Raw genomic sequence first — 19,096 nt, 5'->3', positions numbered from 1 at the left:
ATACATACACACAAACACGTACCCTTCTCAGGATAAAATATTTTAAAACGCTGACTTTAAGGTTTCAACAAAGCATTTAAGTATTTTTCTTATAAACAGTGATTTCCAGAAAGAAAATCATAGCCATATGAGCAACAAGAGGCTGCATGGATCACTGAGAAAACCTGAGTGTCCACCCATGCTCTGTGGGTTGTGGTTTCAGATGACTCTTTGGATCTCAGATTCTTTATGTGTCAAATGAATCAATGGGACTCTCTGACTGCATTATACTAATGTTCTATAATCTATGATTCACTTTCTAGAGGACCCAGCCAAGTTGGGGATTCCCTTTATTTATCTAGATTAAACTCTTCAGACTCTTAAAGAGGTAGAAGGAAACTGTTCAAGATGAGCAAAGTGGTTTTGTTCGTTTCCCTTCCTCAACCTGTTTCGTGCATCACTGAGCTGGGTGAAAAGTTGCTAAGAAAAAAGTGTCATGTTCCAAACTAGGGGACTTTTTGGACATAGATTCTAAAACTTCAGTTGTGATATTGGCCAGACAAAGTGGTTGGCTTTCTTTGTGGGGAATGGCAGAGAGAAAGATCTGCTTTTCATACATCAGACCCAACCGTGAAATAACTGGGCCTACAGAGTAATCTAATCATGCTTTTGTTTATTCACTTCATATAAAAGTTTCTTCAGAATGCATTTGAGCACAATATATAATAATAATACTATAACATACATTGTGAGAAACATTTGAAAACGATAAAATATTCACCTGAAACAATGCAGTGTTCATAGACATACAAACCCATGGGTCATGCACATTTGTGCCATTTTCTGTAATTAGTCACAATGCTGAACTGAAGGCATGAGACATATTTTACAAACTGAAACTGACATCAGTAAGAGGCCTAACAAGTGTTATCAGAAGAGGCTTCACATTTGTATAATTTGCTACATCAGTTCACATTTTATTATAAAAATTCACATTGTTTTATTGTTTGCTTTTGTAATGAATTGGAACATGACATTCCTGCTTAATGGCAGGCAGGAGGCTAGTTCTTCAAAGTCAGTAGTTCGGGAGCATTCAGAAGAATCATCTGTAGGCAAATGTAGTGTTGCTTTTTGAACCAAAGCCATAATGATAGGAGGACCCAGTTAGAACCCAATTCATGCCTACACAGATTTGGGCAGAACCTGGGTATAAACTACATCCCATTGCCCCCTGCCCCTATCAAACTATACAAAAGTAAAAGCTGAGTATAAATCATTTAGTATCTAATGTGAGAATCTTGTTTCCAAAACCGGTTCATAAAGGAGTTGTGCAGAAGTAGCAACTCAGGCAGGGAAAGAAAGGGCAGACCCTCTGAAAAAAAGCGCCCCCCCACCCCCCGCCCCCTCCTCTCTGCAAAAGGGGCTGTATGTCTCTCCTAAGTGACATTTGGGTTATATGATACACAATACAAAACATTACAAGAAAAGGTCGTAACTCTTAGGCAGAGTTTTCTACACAAATTTAACACCACCATTGGCAGGCAATGTTAGATATATAAATTAATAACTTACAAAACATTACATTATATACATTAAGTAATAAATACACAGTTATAAACAGGACTGGAGGTGTTAGCGCAGAAGGCAGTGCGAGAGAAGGACAGCAGCATTACATTGAGAACAGCGTAACCGGGTGAAGAGAGGAGGTAGGGAATGGGACACAGAATGCACAGCTCCTGCGGTGGGGGGTCCAAGACAGCAGGGCGTGCTGCTGAGTTCTACGTGGACGCTCATGGTGAGCGGCACAACTGCCCCTTTCTACCTCCTAATTTGTTCAATTTTATTGTGTTGAAAGCAAAAAGTTAAACTCCAGAGGAGAAAAAATACTGCTGGAGGCAGGCAAACAGAGATAAGTTCTAAGAGTGACTGTGGAGAAGGAAGTGAGATGTGGTTAGAAGTGTATCCTTTCTGTCTGTTTGCAAAAGTAACTGTAGTGAAGTGAAAGATATTGCCCAAGAAAGAAGGAAGACTATTTTCTTTCCTTTTTCCAGAAAGAGTCAAAAAGGTTTGTCAATTTTGAACGCTTATCTGTGTAGAAGTTGATACTAAACTCTAAGGTATTCAACAGGCATTTGAAACACGTGAACATGTTTTACAAAAAAGGCACACAGGTTGGCAGACAAAGGGACAGGTGAGCAGATTCATAAATGAAGTTATTAGTGAGTTCAGTCACTATCGGGGATAGGTTCCCGAAATTAGTGCAGAACGATCTCTCAGTTTTGTGTCTTCCATTTTCAAGCCGTGTATCATGGTCAGAACCGGCCGCCAGCAACAGCTTCAGCCCTCTCCACCAAGCTTGCCAACAAGGCAAGTCAACCGTGGGATTTCCTGAGCTGCTATTCGCTTCGTGGTCTTGCATTCTGACTCCAAACTCAAGTAACTGAAAAGCCAGATGGCCCTTGTCCTGTGCAGGCCTCGGCCCCCATGGTGGGCTGGCCCTACCTCATAGCTGGCATGCTCATCAAGGGTAGAATGTTCATCTCCACAGGGAGAGGGGGATTATGTGTCAACTGGGGACGTGTCTTCTGTTGCAATGTCTATGTCAGTTTCTCCCAGGGAATCTCTGTTTTCTGGATCGATCACACAAAGTGTCTTTGTGCTGCTGAAATAGCTGTGCCCCTCTCCCTCCTTCTCAGGTCCTTCAGAATCCTCCTCATCGAGAGTCAGTTCAAACTGAAACTTCTCCATCAGACCCTGGCAGTCTCTGTTCTGCTCGTCCAGTGGTGGTGAGGGGCTTTGGGGTATCATGCTCTGATACCAGTTCCTGTTATCTTCTAAGGTATCGAGAATGTCCTGAGCATCAGGCTGTACCAAATCTGCCCAGGTCTCCCACAGTGGATGGACGATGTAGTCGATAAAACCAACCTGGAGAAAAATCAAATTACACATCTGTTATTGTGATGGTGCTTGAAATGTTAATGAGCTGTCCTGGTTTCCATGCAAAGAAAGAACATTAATGGCTTCAGAAAAACCAGTCATAATGGATTCTGTGTTTTGGGCACTCACTATATGGTGGGTCTTACACTGAATGCAATAGATGTAGTCTCTCTCTCTCTTAATCCTGTAAAGTAAGTGTTGCTGTTTACTGTTTACAAAGGCGGAAACTACGACTTACTGAGATTAAATATCTTGTCAGAGGTCACAGAACTAGTAAGTGGTGGAGCTGGGACTCAGTCCCAGTTTCGTCTTATTTCAAAGCCTGTGCTCATCCCACTACAGCCGACTGCATTTCCTTTTATGTGTGCCAGATAAGAAGTCTGGATGGAACCTGCGTTAGGAATGACTTTGTCACTACACTACTCGGATTCTGTGAGTCATTTTCTGAAGAAGGAAGGTCCAGGTCTAACGTGTTTTGACTCAATATTTTTTCCTTGTTAACTTTAAAATATGTTGCTATTCCAAAGTGATGAGGAGCTGGCCCCTGACTACTCTGGAATTTCTCAAATCCTGTGGAGTGCTTTTGGCTGGTAGAGGAGTTTGATGAAACACTTGAAACTACTTCAAGCCCTGAAAGAAACACATATCCCCTCGGTGGACATGTATGCAATTGTTTTGGATCTACAGAGCACACAGTCATTTCCATCAGGAGAAAGAAGAGAAAATAAAAAACAATTAAGCAGTTCCTTTTGCTGGTGTTCCTGTGATTAAATACCAGGCTTATGGGTCTGTTATGGTTTACTCAGAGGCTATGCATCCTGCATGAGCTAGCAGTGTGGCCTTATGCTGGCCTCCTCATTGTTGGACAAACAGGAAACACTGGGGGTGGGGACAAGTAGAGAAAAAGAATAGGCACTAGTTGAATGAGGGAATGGAATTCCCCCGCCACAGTCTGGAGCGGTAGAGAGATGCTGGGCTGGGATTTAGGGGTAGATGGGCAAAGGGGACCCACCCATGGGATGTCATATAGGTCTCTTTCAACACTGCTACAAACTTCTCTTTATTAACATGGTATTTGGCCAGTCATTTAATACATCCAAGTTGTACTGTACACAAGAATTTTGGTCATATGTGACTTTCATACTCTCTCTCTATATATATAATATATAAAATGTATAATGCATATACATATGTATATATTTTTTCTTTTTCTTCTTTCTGGTACTTTCATAGCCTCAAAAAGCAAGATTCACAGCAAAGTCAGGGCATCTCTGATATGCACTGGTTATAAAACTCAACTGTACATGATTCAGATATTTCTCTCACTTACACCCACTCCTTTTCCTTCCCCTTTACTTCTTTATGTCTGCTTAATGAATGCTAGAGACTATTTTCAAGGTGTTTTCCAGGGAGCCCAAATAACAAGCTCAAGGCAATGGAGAAAATTAAATAAGTGGAACACAGTGCAGTCATTTCCTTTCTTTACTTGTTTTGTTTCTGCTAAGAAATGCTGAGAATTTTTTTCAGAGGTAGCTGCTAGTTATTTCCTAGGTCAGAGGATGACAGAGCTGTACGGATCCTGAAAGCACCCAGTAAAGAGCTTTACTGCTGGGCTAATCAGACGTATTCAGCAGCACCCATCGGTGGGAAATACAAGAGTGGGTAACGATGTCACAGTAACTTGAAGACATGTCCCTGAGATGGAGAGTGAAGAGCTTTGGATGGAGACACCTGCTGTAGTGAACCGAGAGGACAGCTTTGTACCTGACATGCTGGGGAAATATCCGCTTTATCTATCTTGCAAGGTTGTTTGGGGATCTAAGTAGGAGAATATATGCAAAATGTGTGAAATGCTCCACAGAACATCATATAAACATAAAACATCCCTGCCATTAATGAAAGGGTATTATTCCTCCTTACTGATTCATATCTTGTTCCACTTAAGCCTTTGGGCTGTTTGAATTGACCCTCATTAACAATCTTATCGTGCATTTTTACAGCATATTAGCTTCACAGCACTTTCAAATTTTAAAACTCATTTAGTTGGGTTTCTCTAAGAAGCCACAAAATAAAATTGCAAAGGAACTGTACATTATTACAGCTATATGCAAATTTGGGGTTTGCAAGTAGTAGGGAAAGAGGATAAATACTGACAAAAAACAATCCAAATGTTTTTGGGATAAAGACCTTGGACAATCTATGAACTCATTCTCCATCTCAGCTGCTTGGCTCAGCCCATTTGTTTTCTTGAAAAAACTGGTGTTTCAGGGAGCCCGGAAGCCTTTGTAGGGATACTGACACTTTCCATTGCTGCATATTCTGCAGCTATTGGCATCTGGACATTTCTGTATCCACCACCTCCAGACTATCGTCCCCTGTCCTAAACATACAGAATGTGTAGCTTTGGACACAACTGGAAAATGTTGGCATGTTCTCAAAATCATAGCAGCATCCTTGGGAGGGGCCACAAGACAGGGCTTTGACTAGGGGGTAAAAGAGACTGCCTCTGGTGATGGTCGCAGTGGGCTTGATTAAGGAGAGAAAATAAAAACAGGGTTGGAAGCAAGGATGAGGAGTAGAGCTTTTGAATGAAGACAGAGCTAGGAGAAATCCACAGGGATGGGATGGAGGAGACACCAGTGTTCAGGTCATTCAGCTGGATATGCTAACATCAGAGGCAATGATCTAAGTGATTTAGGGATACGTAGTCCAAATTTTGATGGGTTTTTGGTAACTACTTTATTCCTACCTTGTGAACTGAGTATAATGGAGAAGTCACATGAGTCCTGGCTATAATGGAACAAAATGCGTAGTTGTTTCCTTATCGTTTCATTTATACATATTCTATTGGAAGAATGGAACTAAATATAACCCTCCAGCTCTACAACTTTCAAATTTTCGCAAAACCTTTGAAAATCTCTTATTAGATACCTGGGATTTTTCCACAGAAGCTGTGTGTTTATCACACATCGGGCTGATTTCCATTCCCCTCTCCCGCTCTTTATCTCCCTGCTGGAAGAATTCCTCCATGATGCGGTCTGTCCATTGCCGATACAATTCCAAGGACTTGGTGGGGTTGCTCAGGTCTGCACAGTGTACCATGTTGCGAAGAACCTGAAATCATCAAGTTTTGGAAATGCCATAAAATTAGGTGCAAATACTGCCAGAACATCTCATCCCTCTCATCTCATACTAGTACACTTGGTACTAAACCCAAGAACATTTTAGGTGCGTTATAATTATGAAGTATGCACCGAACAAACAGTATTACAGTGCTGCTAGCCTGGGTCAGTTATTTACCTTTATAGAGTCCCAAAAGGGAAAATGTGTGTCTTCTTAGACTCACAGTCACCGAGTTTAAAAATGGGAAGGAACATTAGAGGTCAGATGCTGCTATCATTTCCTTTTCTCAGTTTGGAAAGAATGCAAAGAATTACTCAAAGTAGATAACTTCATATTTTCCACTTGTGGAAAGACGAGAACAGCTGATGGCAATTTGTATATCCAAAACAGACCTCACAAACTTCAAGTCAATAGGATTTAAATCCAAACACAAGCTTTTGGAACCAACAGTCACGTATGCCCTATTACAAATAGATTTTGCAATTTATTTATAGAACTAATACGCAATTCCACAAATAGGGTTTGTTCCCCCTGACAAATCGGAGCATAAACTTGAGTGTCCATATTCCTTAGCTTATTCTTAAAATAAGCCCTAAGCTAGAGTAGTAGCCTAGGATATACAAATAACACAATTTATCTTTGTTTTCTTTTTCTAATTGTTCAGCTTAGTTTGGTTTGGTATTGCATTAAATAAAAGACTTTCAACAAATACCTGAATGCGATCAGTATAGTTGTCAAGGAGAAGAACGCCTGAACTTGTAACTTTCTTTGTTTCTACCATTGTCTTCAGGTCTGCCAGCAGGCTCATATGTTTAGACATGTCAGTTGCTAACACCTTGGGTAAAAAGAAGATGAAAACTGTTAATAAGCTCAGTCTATCAGAGAGAATGGCAGTAAGTGGGGAACGTGGAGAGGCTGAAGTCTTACCATGTCAATAACCATCTTCCTGAGTGTCTGACGCTGCTTCTTGGTGAGATTCATGAAGATGTCACAGTGTTCTTCTTGCAAGAGTTTGAAACCCACGGCAAGGTGATGATTTTCCAACACAGATTCATCATTATACATCAAAGCAAGTTCCGAATCTAATAAATCAGACAAAATGATGACTTAATAAGAAAGGGCTATGATTTGAATGTTGGCATTATCTCAAAGTGAAATCGGACCTAGTTCTCTCCACATTATTTCAAGAACCACCGGCTACATCTCATTTCCTCGTAGAGAGGCAGTGGCCCGTTACAAACAGAAGTCATTTCTAAGCAAAAAATGCTTCTCTTGGTATATAAGCTTTCTCTGTGATTAAAATTCATTGTATTTTAAAATCCTTTTGCTCCTTCCATATCTCAGATAAAGAATTTAATATTAGTAAGGGCATTCCTGAGCAGCTAAATCCTATTTTTATGTTTCTTCAAAAATTTTGTATTTTGGAAAAGCACAACATGAAAGTACCACTAAACTTTATGAACGATATCAAGATTTTCAAGCTATATTCACATTTTATTTGTTCTCTAATCTGTGGCAATTGTGAATTTTGGATTGTTGAAGACAATGCATAAAACCGCATTTTACCTAAATAATGTCACTTTTTAGAGCTTTCTATGAATAGGGTACTAAACATTACTACTTTTTGGGAACATTTCTGATGTCAAATTTTCTGGCTCTTTTCACCAGAAGTTGCAATATCTGGAAACCCAAGCTGCAGCTGCCAGCCTGCCTTTATATAGAAGAATCACGGGCATCTTTTGTTAGACAGAAATCTGCTTGGGAATATGATTGTCAGACTTGTCAGACTTTTCAGACTTATGAAACTACATTTTCTCTTAATCAACAATACCAGACAAGTGGTGGTAATGTGTAACTTTATTGCAGGTGCTGTTATGCATCTATCATTGCTTTCATAGTGTGCTCTCAGTTACAACCTCAGATGAGTACTCTTCTTTTGCTCATCCTATGATCAAGGGCACTGATCTACAGGCAAGCTTTATATGTTGCAGTGCTATAGATGACTGCAGTAGGAAGACCATTTTTCTGTGTGAGGCTGACTGGCTTATATATGGATTAATTCATAACACCACACTCTACCAACTGATATAACCCATGCAGACAAGTAGCTGCCCCAACATTTTGCTCATTCAATAGAAGAATGAAGTAAAAGAACCCAGGGTACTCCAAACCCAGATCATTCACATATTCCTTGGATAAACGTCAAGGTCTAATGATCAGGACTTTTTTACAGCCAATAGCTCAAAAAGCATTTCTAGAAAACTGTCAGTACTTGATGTTATTCATGACCACAGTGGAATAACCAATATTCTCAAAGTACTTAGATTTCCACTACTTAGTGTATTATTTGAGAGAATGAATAGATTTTCAAAGCTATGAAAACCAAACATTTTAAGCATGAAAAAACCTTTGAGTATGGCTTGGGATCCTAAGGCTGGACCACCCTTGGTCACTGAGGCCATAGCTACTCCCAATCCATAATCAAATCTATGCAGTTGGAAGAAAATGTGTGGAACTTTTAATGACCCTTCCTTCTGAACTGTGGAAACTCATTCCAGGGCTTTTTATGGAATCTTATTTTTGCTTGGAGGTTCCCATGCTCAGATTCAACATTTGTAGCTGCTTCCTAGGCAGATAGGAGCAGTACTGATTTCCTATGCTCTGTGTGAGTTTTGCATAATATCGAAAGTCCTTATCATGTGATCCCCAAACCTTTTCTTGTTCTTACTGAATAATTCCCTATCTGGTATATTTTCCTTACATATTGCATTGCCAAATTTTGAGTACTTTTTATGGTTCCCTGTGACCCTCTCCAAGTTCTTCATGAAGCTCAAACATTGTGTTGCCAGACTGGACCAAGTATCCAGGAAAGGCCTGACCAGTTTGAGAGGAACGGAAGGATTGCCTCATTATTATCCTTGTGATTATCCAAAATGAAAACATCAGGAGGAAAAAAAAATTAAGCAGTGAATCATACAATTATCTGGAATGACTGCTCTAGTGGTGAACTCACTTGTGTTGATGAGAAACTGATTGGAGACTCCAGGGTGATCAACGTCATGGATGGCAGCTGCAAAAATGGCAGCCAGGATTTCCAAATCTGTGAAGACAGCCTGTCGGGCAAATAAACACATTTAACTCCACATCCAATTTGCCTATCCTGCTTATTCAATTTCATTTGCAAAGTATTCTATTTTATTTTTGTTGGGAGAGGGATTGTTCATTTATATAATATCTCAATATATTAATTTAAGTAAATATAGTTTCTGTTCATCAAGTCTCTGATGTTAAAGAAATGATGTCCAGAGCTCAGTCTCATATCAAGCCTAAAGGCTGATGCTTGGAAAGACATCAGCACAAATCTCATGGTGTGTGTAACCATCTAATGCTTGTTTCTTGGACCAGTGATGTGGCAGCATGGTGCTTATGTAACACAAGCACATACCAGTCAAAGAAGCAAGTCAGACTGTGCTGTGCACTGAGATATAACAACCTTCATATGCTCTCAGCTGTATAACTTGGAGAAAAGTGGCCAAATTTCTGATTCATAAGATAAGCAAATTGTTTCCCAAAGCTAAATTGATGGTGTGGTCACAGCTTTTAGATATTATTCATTCATTCGATATGTATCCACTAATTATTTGCTATGGGCAAGATTTGAGAACCTTCCTAAGAAGTGAAACCTGAAACCCCACTGCTCAACTCCTTCATGCCATGTCATGAAGGCTTCTCTGCCCCCACCCATGCACAGTGATTCAAACTAATATTAATAAGGTATATACTGGTGCTCATTCTAGGGCTGAAATTTCTTTCCTCATCCTCTCTGATTAGTTAAATCTTCTGGTCCTTCAAAATGTCAGCTTGAGGTGCATTTCACTTCTCCTGTAAAGACCAATCCCATTACTCAAGCACTCACTGAACTCCCCCTTTTCTAAAAAGTTTGCAGCACTCATGGCCAATTTCTGGCCACACAATACTATTAATAACGGCGGGCAGTTGATGAATAGTGTTGGCTCACTCTATGATACTTATGCACGATATAAAAACAGTACTGTTTTTCTCCTTCAGAGGGAGCAACACCCTTAGCTCCATCTCACTTTCTCAAGACCACCTGGATTTTTTTTCTCAGATAATATGCAACTCAAGCAATCGAGTTGTGGTCAATCCTTTTTTTTCGACTTCCAAACTGAATCTGTAAAGGTGGGGCTGGATAGGGCATGGCCAGTCCCTTCCTGCAGTGGTCCAGCACATTTTGGGAGTGACTGATCATCATTTTCATTTCTCAAGTAAGAGTATGACCTGCTGTACACATTGTTGATTATACTGGTATACACAAATGCATTAATCTGTAAAGGAAGGAGCCACAGCCACCTTCTCAGGTTTGGTATGGCAAATTTGAATATTGTTTCTCTCTGTTTCAGCATTATTTATTCTTCTATTCTAGATTTTCAATTACTACTTCTTCAACACATAGAATCCGTTTTATAAATTTTTAGAAGAATAAGCCTCTGGATGCTTATTACAAATAAGAAATATAGAGAATATTTTATATTTCTATGATAAACCCCTGGAGATACAATGCTCAATATATGCCTAGGGTGGTGTTGGGCAGTTGAGATCAGTAATTGCATATTGAGACTATACTATCTACCAGACACTGAATGAGATACTTTGAGATACACTGCATCCCGTACTAAGAAGGAAATGAAGAATAAGACATGATTCATACCCTGAAATTCTGCTCATTACTTTAATGTTGAACAACTTCTAATTGTAAGAGATGTGAAGGGAAGATTACGCTGATATTAGAAAGCAAAGCAAGTAGACATGTCATTCATTTTTTATAAATAACTCGGTAAACAGATGCTATACATCTTATAAAGAACCAGTTCAAGCATGCAGGGTGGTCTGATTATTTTTGTAAGTATATTGCATATAGTAAGGCACTTTTTTTTTTTTTTTTTTTTTTTTAGAGACAGGGTCTTGCTCTGTTGCCCAAGCTGGAGTCCAGGGGAGCAATCATAGCTCACTGTAACCTTGAACTCCTGGGCTCAAGCAGTCCTCCCAATTCAGCCTCCTGAGTAGCTAGAACTACAGGCACATGCTACTACATCCAGCTAGCATGGCGTTTTTGGAGGAGGATGGTCAGGAATGCAAAACGGATCACAACTACTCACATCTAATGCTGGTGTAGAAAGGAGAACATGGGTCGACTGGGCTACGTCGGCAGCATGCAGGCTGTTGTGATATGCCACATCAGAATGGTAATGGTCTTCTAAAGTCATCATGTAGGTTATAAACGTGTCAGATGAGATTCTGAATGTCTTTAGGAGGTCTCTTTCCTATGTTGTAAAATGGATTAGAACATAAATAAGTAGATGTCCAAAGGTGGAGGAAAGTTAAATCAGAAAAGTAAGATGGAAAAAAAAAATCATAAAGAGCCATCCAGTTGGAAAGCCAGCATTCACTCCTGTTCACTCACCTGGAATATAGCATACATGATGCATGTTAGGGGCCTATTGTGGGAATATCCAGCCACATTAAAGATGTTAAGGCCCCATTTGTTCAGGTCTTCCAGCTCCTACAATTAAAAATTTAGAGGAATTTAGAAATAAGGACAGTTGTGCTAATATGACTCATCTCTTAATTTATTTTTTGGACACGGGCTGCTTAAGTCTTTAGAGTGTCTCCTTAGAGTGCATTAGTTGCATGAAAATCTGAAAGTTAAATGGCCTAAGAGGTCAAGTGTCCTCTTCATGATAGCTACAAGTTTCTGAACATTTTATATTCAGAAAAAGCAGAGTATGTATTCATAAATTCAGTTGCTGACCTATATTGCACATGCATCAGTCCTCAACCAATGTTGCTTTCAAAGGTGGCCACAAGTGAATAGAGATCACTCTAGTTCAATTTCCCTGTCTCTCCTCTTGCTGCTTACTGGCCCATTAGTAACAACTGGAAAACAGTCTCAGGGAAAACTCCTCTGCCCATTGGTTATCATCACTGAAAGCCAGATCATGAAGATTGAGCTGTCAGAATGTGCATAAGTCAACCCAATTTAATGTAAAAGATCGTGAAGAATGCCAGTCATTAATTACATCCTAGGGCTCCTGGGCCACAGATGGACCTGGAAGAAACATCACTCAGGCCTGTGTTGTGGGATTATACCAAGGTTATCTGATTTAAAGACCAATTTATTTCATTCTTAATAACTAGCCAGAGTAAGAGATCCAGGCTTTCCCCTCAGACTTGGCCTAATGTTTAATCAACCTTCCTCTAATGACAGCTTTCAGAGGCCTTATTGCTCATGGTAAACTCATTTCATATGAACTTCCCTAATGCAAAACTTAATAATAATGCAAAAGCAATCCCTACTATTTTCTAAAAGGTATATGGTCATCTGTCTGCTGTAAAGCAGAGAGCTATACGTGCAAAAACTGAGTTCATACACACCTTGGCCAGGTGATCTTCATTTTCAGTGTTGACTCCAAAGCGAGAGATGCTTGTATTGTTTAAGCTTGAACTATGCATTAATTTCTTCACTCCACTTATCTGGGTCATGAGCTGCTGCTTTTTCTTTTTCTCCCTGTCTTTCTGGGTGGGAGATGGGATCTCCACATCATTCTGCTTGTCTGCAACAGACAAAGGAATATGTTTTTCAGCACACGTGTCTATGAGAACCCATTGCAATATTCAGAGCAACTCTAACCATCTATAACAGCTTTAGAATCTTATAAAAAAAACTCTTAAAGAACTATTTCACTGTATCTCTAGGGTAGTTCTGTGAAATAAGCAGGGAAAATACAAAATTTGTTGAGGAAAATAAGATTTATTGTTTCATGTTATTGCTAGGCAAATTAAGGCACAGAGTAACTTGTCCAGGAAGCAGCAAAAAATAGGATACAAGCCCAGATCTTCTGTTTTCAGTGTAATTTAGGAGAATTACACTTATACATTTGCAAGATGAAGCACCAATATTTACATGTAGATTTTAAATAAAGTGAGTAACATTTTTATAAAATAAAAATGTTCATCAGGTTAATAAAAAAAATCAGGCTTCTTCATGTTCTGCTCATCTTATTTTTACTTAAAAATATTTAAAAATCCATAAGGCTTTAGCAAGGGCTCAGTTTAAATGAGCAGTATATATGTTAGAAATATAAGTGGTTCATAATCTTTAAACAATTACTTTAAGGGCTTGGTTTATTACCACTGAGGTTAGAGGAAGACTATAATTTCAGTTTACTTCATGCCTTATGTCCATTAATTCTAATAAATAATAATAAGGCCTCTCATTTATAATAAGCATTATACTTATTAACATATTTAAGGTTATTAAGTATTTATGATACCTCATAATATTTTTAAAAATTATGTTACAACAAGGTAACAGCAGAGCTGGGATTAGTGAAAAAAAAAAGTGCCTCCCTGCTTATAGAAGCTCTTTCCTTTACATTGTGCTATTAAAAATATCAGCAATCAAATATGCCATTTCACTTCACAGGGAGCTGTATCCTGAGTACTTCTGAAAAAATGCATTAATTCTTTCAGGCCACAGGGATGCCGCTCATTAACAAACGAGTGCACAGAGGCAATCATGTCTTAAATTGCATAACTACTACTTCACTGAACTAAATGACACTCTGTGTTTGAAAGAGTTAATGCAGCTTTCAAAAGTACCTACATTTATTACTGCTACTTACAGTGAAAATGACATGCTCCCAGATGGCATTCTGGGATCTAGACGATTTGCTTTCAGACTTTTGCAGAAAATGGCACACTCACATGTTTTCCCCAGAGACCTCTGGCTGCTCATAAGTCCCTGTGGACACTTCATCAGAGCAAAGCAAGAACAGTGAGACAGCACCAGCTTTGTGTACACCTTACTACTTCTCTGTGGGGCTGAAGCAAGGGAATTCTCCATCCCTAACGTCTCAATATTGTCCCTAGGTTCCACAAGCACCTACACTCACAAGCCTATGACTTTCGCTTAGGAAGGAATTTTAGTGGTCATCTCAATTAGTTTAGGGGTTTCCAGCCTAGTCCACCACGAGAAGCACCCAGGAAACTTCAGAAAAATACAGATTTACAACCCCACCCAACCCTACTGAATCAGTATTTTTTTAAAAGATTCCCGAGTGACTTGGACAATCAGAGCCAGCTTTGAGAACCAATAACAATCCCACACTCTCATTTTTCAGATGAAGTCAGCAACTTGCCCAAGCTCAAAGGGCAATTTATTTAACAGATATTTATTTTGTAATCACTTTGTTCCAGACATAGTGATTTAATAGCATAGAACCCAGGCCTTGAGGTTCCTGTTAAAAATCTCTTTCCTGCCACGCAATCTCTGGCATAAAAACTATATATTATATTATTTTGAAATTACTTTTTTCCCTGTCATTTTAACGTCTATTTTACTACTTTTTGCTAAAATGAAAGGCCATGATAGGACCTGCCTTTCTAACCATCATTCTTTATCTCTGGTTAAAAAGGCTCTTAGAATCTCCTGTCACTGCATATATAACCATTTCTAGTAAGACTAGCAGCTTTTTCCCTTTGTTTAATTAAAGATTCACTGCACCAGTGAGTAACTGAGCTGAACCACTACTGTGTCTGGAACACTGCAATAAAGAAGTAGACTATTATTCACAAAGAGTGCCAACTTGACATTAATGGGTATTTCCCTATGCAGGCATTGGAACAGCTGATAGGTTTCCCTATTCTGAATTTCCTCTATTAAATGCTTAGCCAGCACAGTGTGGAAATAATCGGAAATTCAGACTCAAAAAAATCACAATAAACACTGAGTGAATTTACATTTATGGAATGGTCAGAATACAGTGGGCAAACAGTTGGCCAGTATAAAACAAACAAAAAGCAGAGACAAAAATGAGTCTCATCTAAATTCTGCTACTGGCATAATTTGAGGTTCATGTCTTGCTAGGTCACACTTTTCAATTATGCAAAATTCCTAAGCTCTTTCCTTTGCATCTTGAAAATTCTAAGTTCTGGCTTTTGAGATGGTAAGTAGAGGATTTAAAAGGATGACTTTTCTCTGTTCATGAAAATATTAACTAACTGTAATATAACATCTAAAAATCTTGCATTATTTATTCTCCTCCTCCCTAGGTCCTGCTTTATTTCCCCTGAAATTAGACACTTCTATTTCCCCCTGTACCAGCAACCAGGAGCCCATTAGATGACAGCATTGGTGAGTGCCTGGACTGGTAACTAGAGTCTGCTGAGTCTGCTGCCAGCCTTTCTCCCGGTCCTCCTGCACCATTTTTTTTTTTTTTTAAAAGATAGGAACCACACAAGTTTCACATATCTCTAGACTAAGGGATTTCCCTCCTCCCTGGATGACACATTTTTAACATTTAATGGCAATTATTGAGATATTGCTCTTCAAGTTTAAGGTAAATTGCTAAGATCTTCTTATTTTGTGCTCACTGAGATGGTTGCTATGGTCTTACAAGGACCTTTCCTATTATTGGAAACTGTTAATAAACATTTTCTTTTGACACAGTTTCCCTCTTGTCGCCAAGTCTGGAGTGCAATGGCGTGATCTTGGCTCACTGCAACCTCCTTCTCTTGGGTTCAAGTGATTCTCCTGCCTCAGCCTCCTGAGTAGCTGGTACTACAGGCATGCACCAACATGCCCAGCTATTTTTGTATTTTTAATAGAGACAGAGTTTCACCATGTTGGTCAGGCTGGTCTCAAACTCCTGACCTCAAGTGATCTGCCCACCTCAGTCTCCGAAATTGCTGGGATTACAGGCATGAGCCACCACACCCAGCCTGTTAGTAAACATTTTATTTTTAGGTCCAACCATCCTGATTCCTAAAGATTTGTTGCCAAAATATTATATGTATTACTTAAGAGTCCTTATGTGATTTTCTTCTGTATGTTCTGCGTTCCTAACAGCCTTCCTTCCTTGTTAAAGAATTGACAAAGTATTTAGGTCTAGATGTCAAGAGAGCTAAGTCCTAGTTCTAAAATATTAGCCAAGTGATCTTGGTCAAGTTACTTCATCCCTCTGGGCCCCCTGTTTTCTTTCCTATAAAATGAGAGAATTGGACTACAAGGTTTTAGGTTCCCTTGGAGATCTGTAAGTTTATGAAGAAGGCTTCATGGTCTTCCAGGCACATTCACCATGCTCACAGGTTAAGACTAAAAGTCCCATGTTCTGCATAGGCAGTCTGGAAACAAGCTTCATGTGTTTGTTTTTTAAGATTGTCAAATTACAAGCCTAGGGTTCACCACAGAGAATGTAGGTGGTCAGACATGCCTTTTAGCAAAACTGATAAACTCAGTTCATATCAGAGTCATAGGGAGTTAGATTTGGAAGGGATATGAGATGTCATCTATACCAGTGCTCCCACTTTACAGGTGAGGCAACTGATGCATCTTTTGTAATATGATAAGTTTTTTTCTTTCTCTGTTTTTTTCGAAAACATTTAAAGTTCTCATCTGCCTGTCCAGTCTGTTTGATGGGGTTTACCACATACACCCTCAAACACATACACCCACTCACATACACCACCCTCCCAATGCTAAGAGTCTATACAGATTGAGATTCTAATCATCTTCCTCATCTATTTGCTCTTGAATTTAATTTTTGGAACAATGAGAAGCCAAATGATTGATTTTCCTCAAGAGATCTGCCTAAATAGCAAGCAGAATAGGCAAGAAAGAGTTGACGTTTGCCTGATCTTAAGACAGTGTTGAGACTGAGAGCTCATATTTAGTATCTCTTTAAATTTTTATTTTTTTCTACTCTGAGGAATGAATTATATTTATTATCTTATCAACTTTCTTTCTTGGTTGCCTATCATGATAAAAAAGATTAATTAGTAGACTAAGATATTCTTGCTGTCCTTGGTAAGTAGCTACTGAAAGAGACTACCAAGCAAGAGGACTGCTTAGGTCCAGTCTTGGATGATTAAGGTTTCAGAGATTTCATATAGCTTTAACTCCAGTAGTAAGAGTCTCTTCTGAGAAGTCCCCAAGCCCTCATATTTTAAAATGCAATGCTTACGAAGACAAAAATGGGTTCTTGCAGTATTGATTTTATTCTCCTCTCCCACAGACATTAACTGGTAAAAATGTCCCTAAAACAGCTTCCAGCTAATGAAAAATAATTGGGCGTTACACAGACCAGGGTATATCTGAAATTGCTCAGCAGAAGATCCCTGTCTTCAAAGGGATAAAGGGAGAAGAAAAGGATCAGTGTGTAATGTTTTCTGTAGAGTTAGATTCTAGGCACCTCTGGGAGCTAGGATAGATGAAAATTCTTCTCCTTTGTTCTCTGACAAAGGTGTCGCAACTGCAGCTGAAGAAAATCATGTGCTGCAGACATTCACATACTAGAAACAGTTAGAAAGGCACTTGATAATCATGTCTGGTGACCATCCGCCGCAGAGTAATACAGTAAAGCTCTGCATGAGGCTGCTCAAAGAGAGGGCTGATTGATCTGCTCATAGCAAGAACTGCTTTGGTGTTAGAGAAATAGGATTGATTTTAGAAATAAAACCAGAAGAGGTATTTGTTTCAATAAGGCATCAAGGAAAATGCTCATTGATTTAATGCTACATGGCTATGCCAAAAAGAAGAGAGAATGCAACAGAATCAGAATCTAAATGCCATCCATTTACTTTGCTGTACAGACTTGCAGATTCTGTAGGACTGAAATCAAAACAGTCCAAATAGGTTCATTATACAAGAGTTGCCTTTAAGTCCGAATTCAAAAATCCCAGATAATCAAATAACATGCATGACAATAGTTGAGGATTACATTCATGTAATCCTTTTTGGTCAATATCATGTGTTAAATACCAGTAATGCAACAACAGACAACAATAGATAAAGCATCAGATTGGGAAGATAATGAGGCTGCGTGAAGAAGACGAAATCCTTCAGATATTATTAAAATTCTCCCCCTTACCATCCTAAACAACTTAGCTAAGCAATAGCCAAAGCATTTCTAAAGCATATTCTCACAGACTAAATCACTATAGATTTATTCTTCAGCCGTATCCCCTTAAAACATCATATAGGAAACCTTTTGCTCAAAGCCCAGTTATTGAAAGAATTGAAAGAGTACCCTGTCAAAGGAGCCAATGGCACTGCCTCTGAGGCTTGGGTGATTGGATTTCCCTCATTACTTCAGAGGTCTTAGTAAAGATGGAAGTGGGCAGGCAGACAAGATGTTTAAATACAATTAGCCCATAATAACCCTCTCTCTTGGATGGGTGTTTTAATTCTTCTTTTCAAAAACATGATGCTCTTCCTGCTTATTTTTTTTTCTTTTGAAGGCTGGCCTTAGTTATTATTTTAAATGGATTTCTCCTACGACTCAATTCCATCCCAAATTCACATGGGGATGTCCTTGATAGGTTGTAGAAATTAATTCTGAAAACCCCAGTTATAAAACAGGTTTTTTTCCAGTTAATATCTTACCTAAGAAAGTATTTGAAATGTATTCAGACACCTGGTTCCCTGATCGGCTCATCTCTGAGAGGTGTGTCAGCTCCCGGTTCAGCATTCTTTTAAACTGTTTATAAAGAACAAAAATGCATTAACCACTTTAAAAAGAGCAAATGTTCACTTTAAATGTTTCCAACGTTACTGTCCAGGAATAAAGAGACTGGATGAGCAGACACCATTAGATAAATAACACTGTGTCTACAAAATATATCGCTTCAATTTGAAATTATTCCAACGTCACTTTAGGAAAAGAGGGTTTCTTAAGATTTCTTAGAATTAACATTTGATTACTTTTGAAGATGCAAACATAGGAAAAGGAATTTTAATAGAGGTCAAGATCATTCCACTTGAAACTGTAACTACTTTTAAAAATACATTTGTCAGAAATTACCTCTAAAATATAATTTAATAACCTATTTGGTGAGAGGAGATTATATGTGAAAAGTTTAAGGGAAAAAGAAAAGAAAAAAGCATCTTAAAAAACATAGTTAAGTAAAAAGAATAGGTTTAAAACACAGCATAGTACATTGAAATAAAATGTAATATAACATGCTCTTCTTTCAAAAT

At 38.8% G+C, this 19,096-nt stretch overlaps 1 protein-coding gene across 6 annotated transcripts in view; it reads right to left on the bottom strand.

The window, feature by feature from the left end:
* Positions 1-635: 635 nt before the first annotated feature.
* Positions 636-19,096, bottom strand: part of PDE4B (phosphodiesterase 4B) — a 578,613-nt gene continuing 560,152 nt past the window's right edge. For all 6 annotated transcript variants that reach the window (XM_074380971.1, XM_074380970.1, XM_003921453.3 and 3 more), the window contains 9 exons: positions 18,503-18,596; positions 12,493-12,671; positions 11,522-11,620; positions 11,217-11,381; positions 9,053-9,152; positions 6,967-7,121; positions 6,752-6,874; positions 5,848-6,030; positions 636-2,904 (listed from right to left, as the gene is read on the bottom strand). In XM_074380971.1, coding sequence (XP_074237072.1) covers positions 2,539-2,904; positions 5,848-6,030; positions 6,752-6,874; positions 6,967-7,121; positions 9,053-9,152; positions 11,217-11,381; positions 11,522-11,620; positions 12,493-12,671; positions 18,503-18,596 — 1,464 coding nt within the window. In that variant the 3' untranslated portion in view covers positions 636-2,538. The remainder of the gene's footprint in view (positions 2,905-5,847; positions 6,031-6,751; positions 6,875-6,966; positions 7,122-9,052; positions 9,153-11,216; positions 11,382-11,521; positions 11,621-12,492; positions 12,672-18,502; positions 18,597-19,096) is intronic.

This window comes from Saimiri boliviensis, chromosome 11 (genome assembly GCF_048565385.1).
Source record: "Saimiri boliviensis isolate mSaiBol1 chromosome 11, mSaiBol1.pri, whole genome shotgun sequence".
Classification (NCBI taxonomy): domain Eukaryota; kingdom Metazoa; phylum Chordata; class Mammalia; order Primates; family Cebidae; genus Saimiri; species Saimiri boliviensis.
This window is presented reverse-complemented; position numbering and strand designations above follow the sequence as displayed.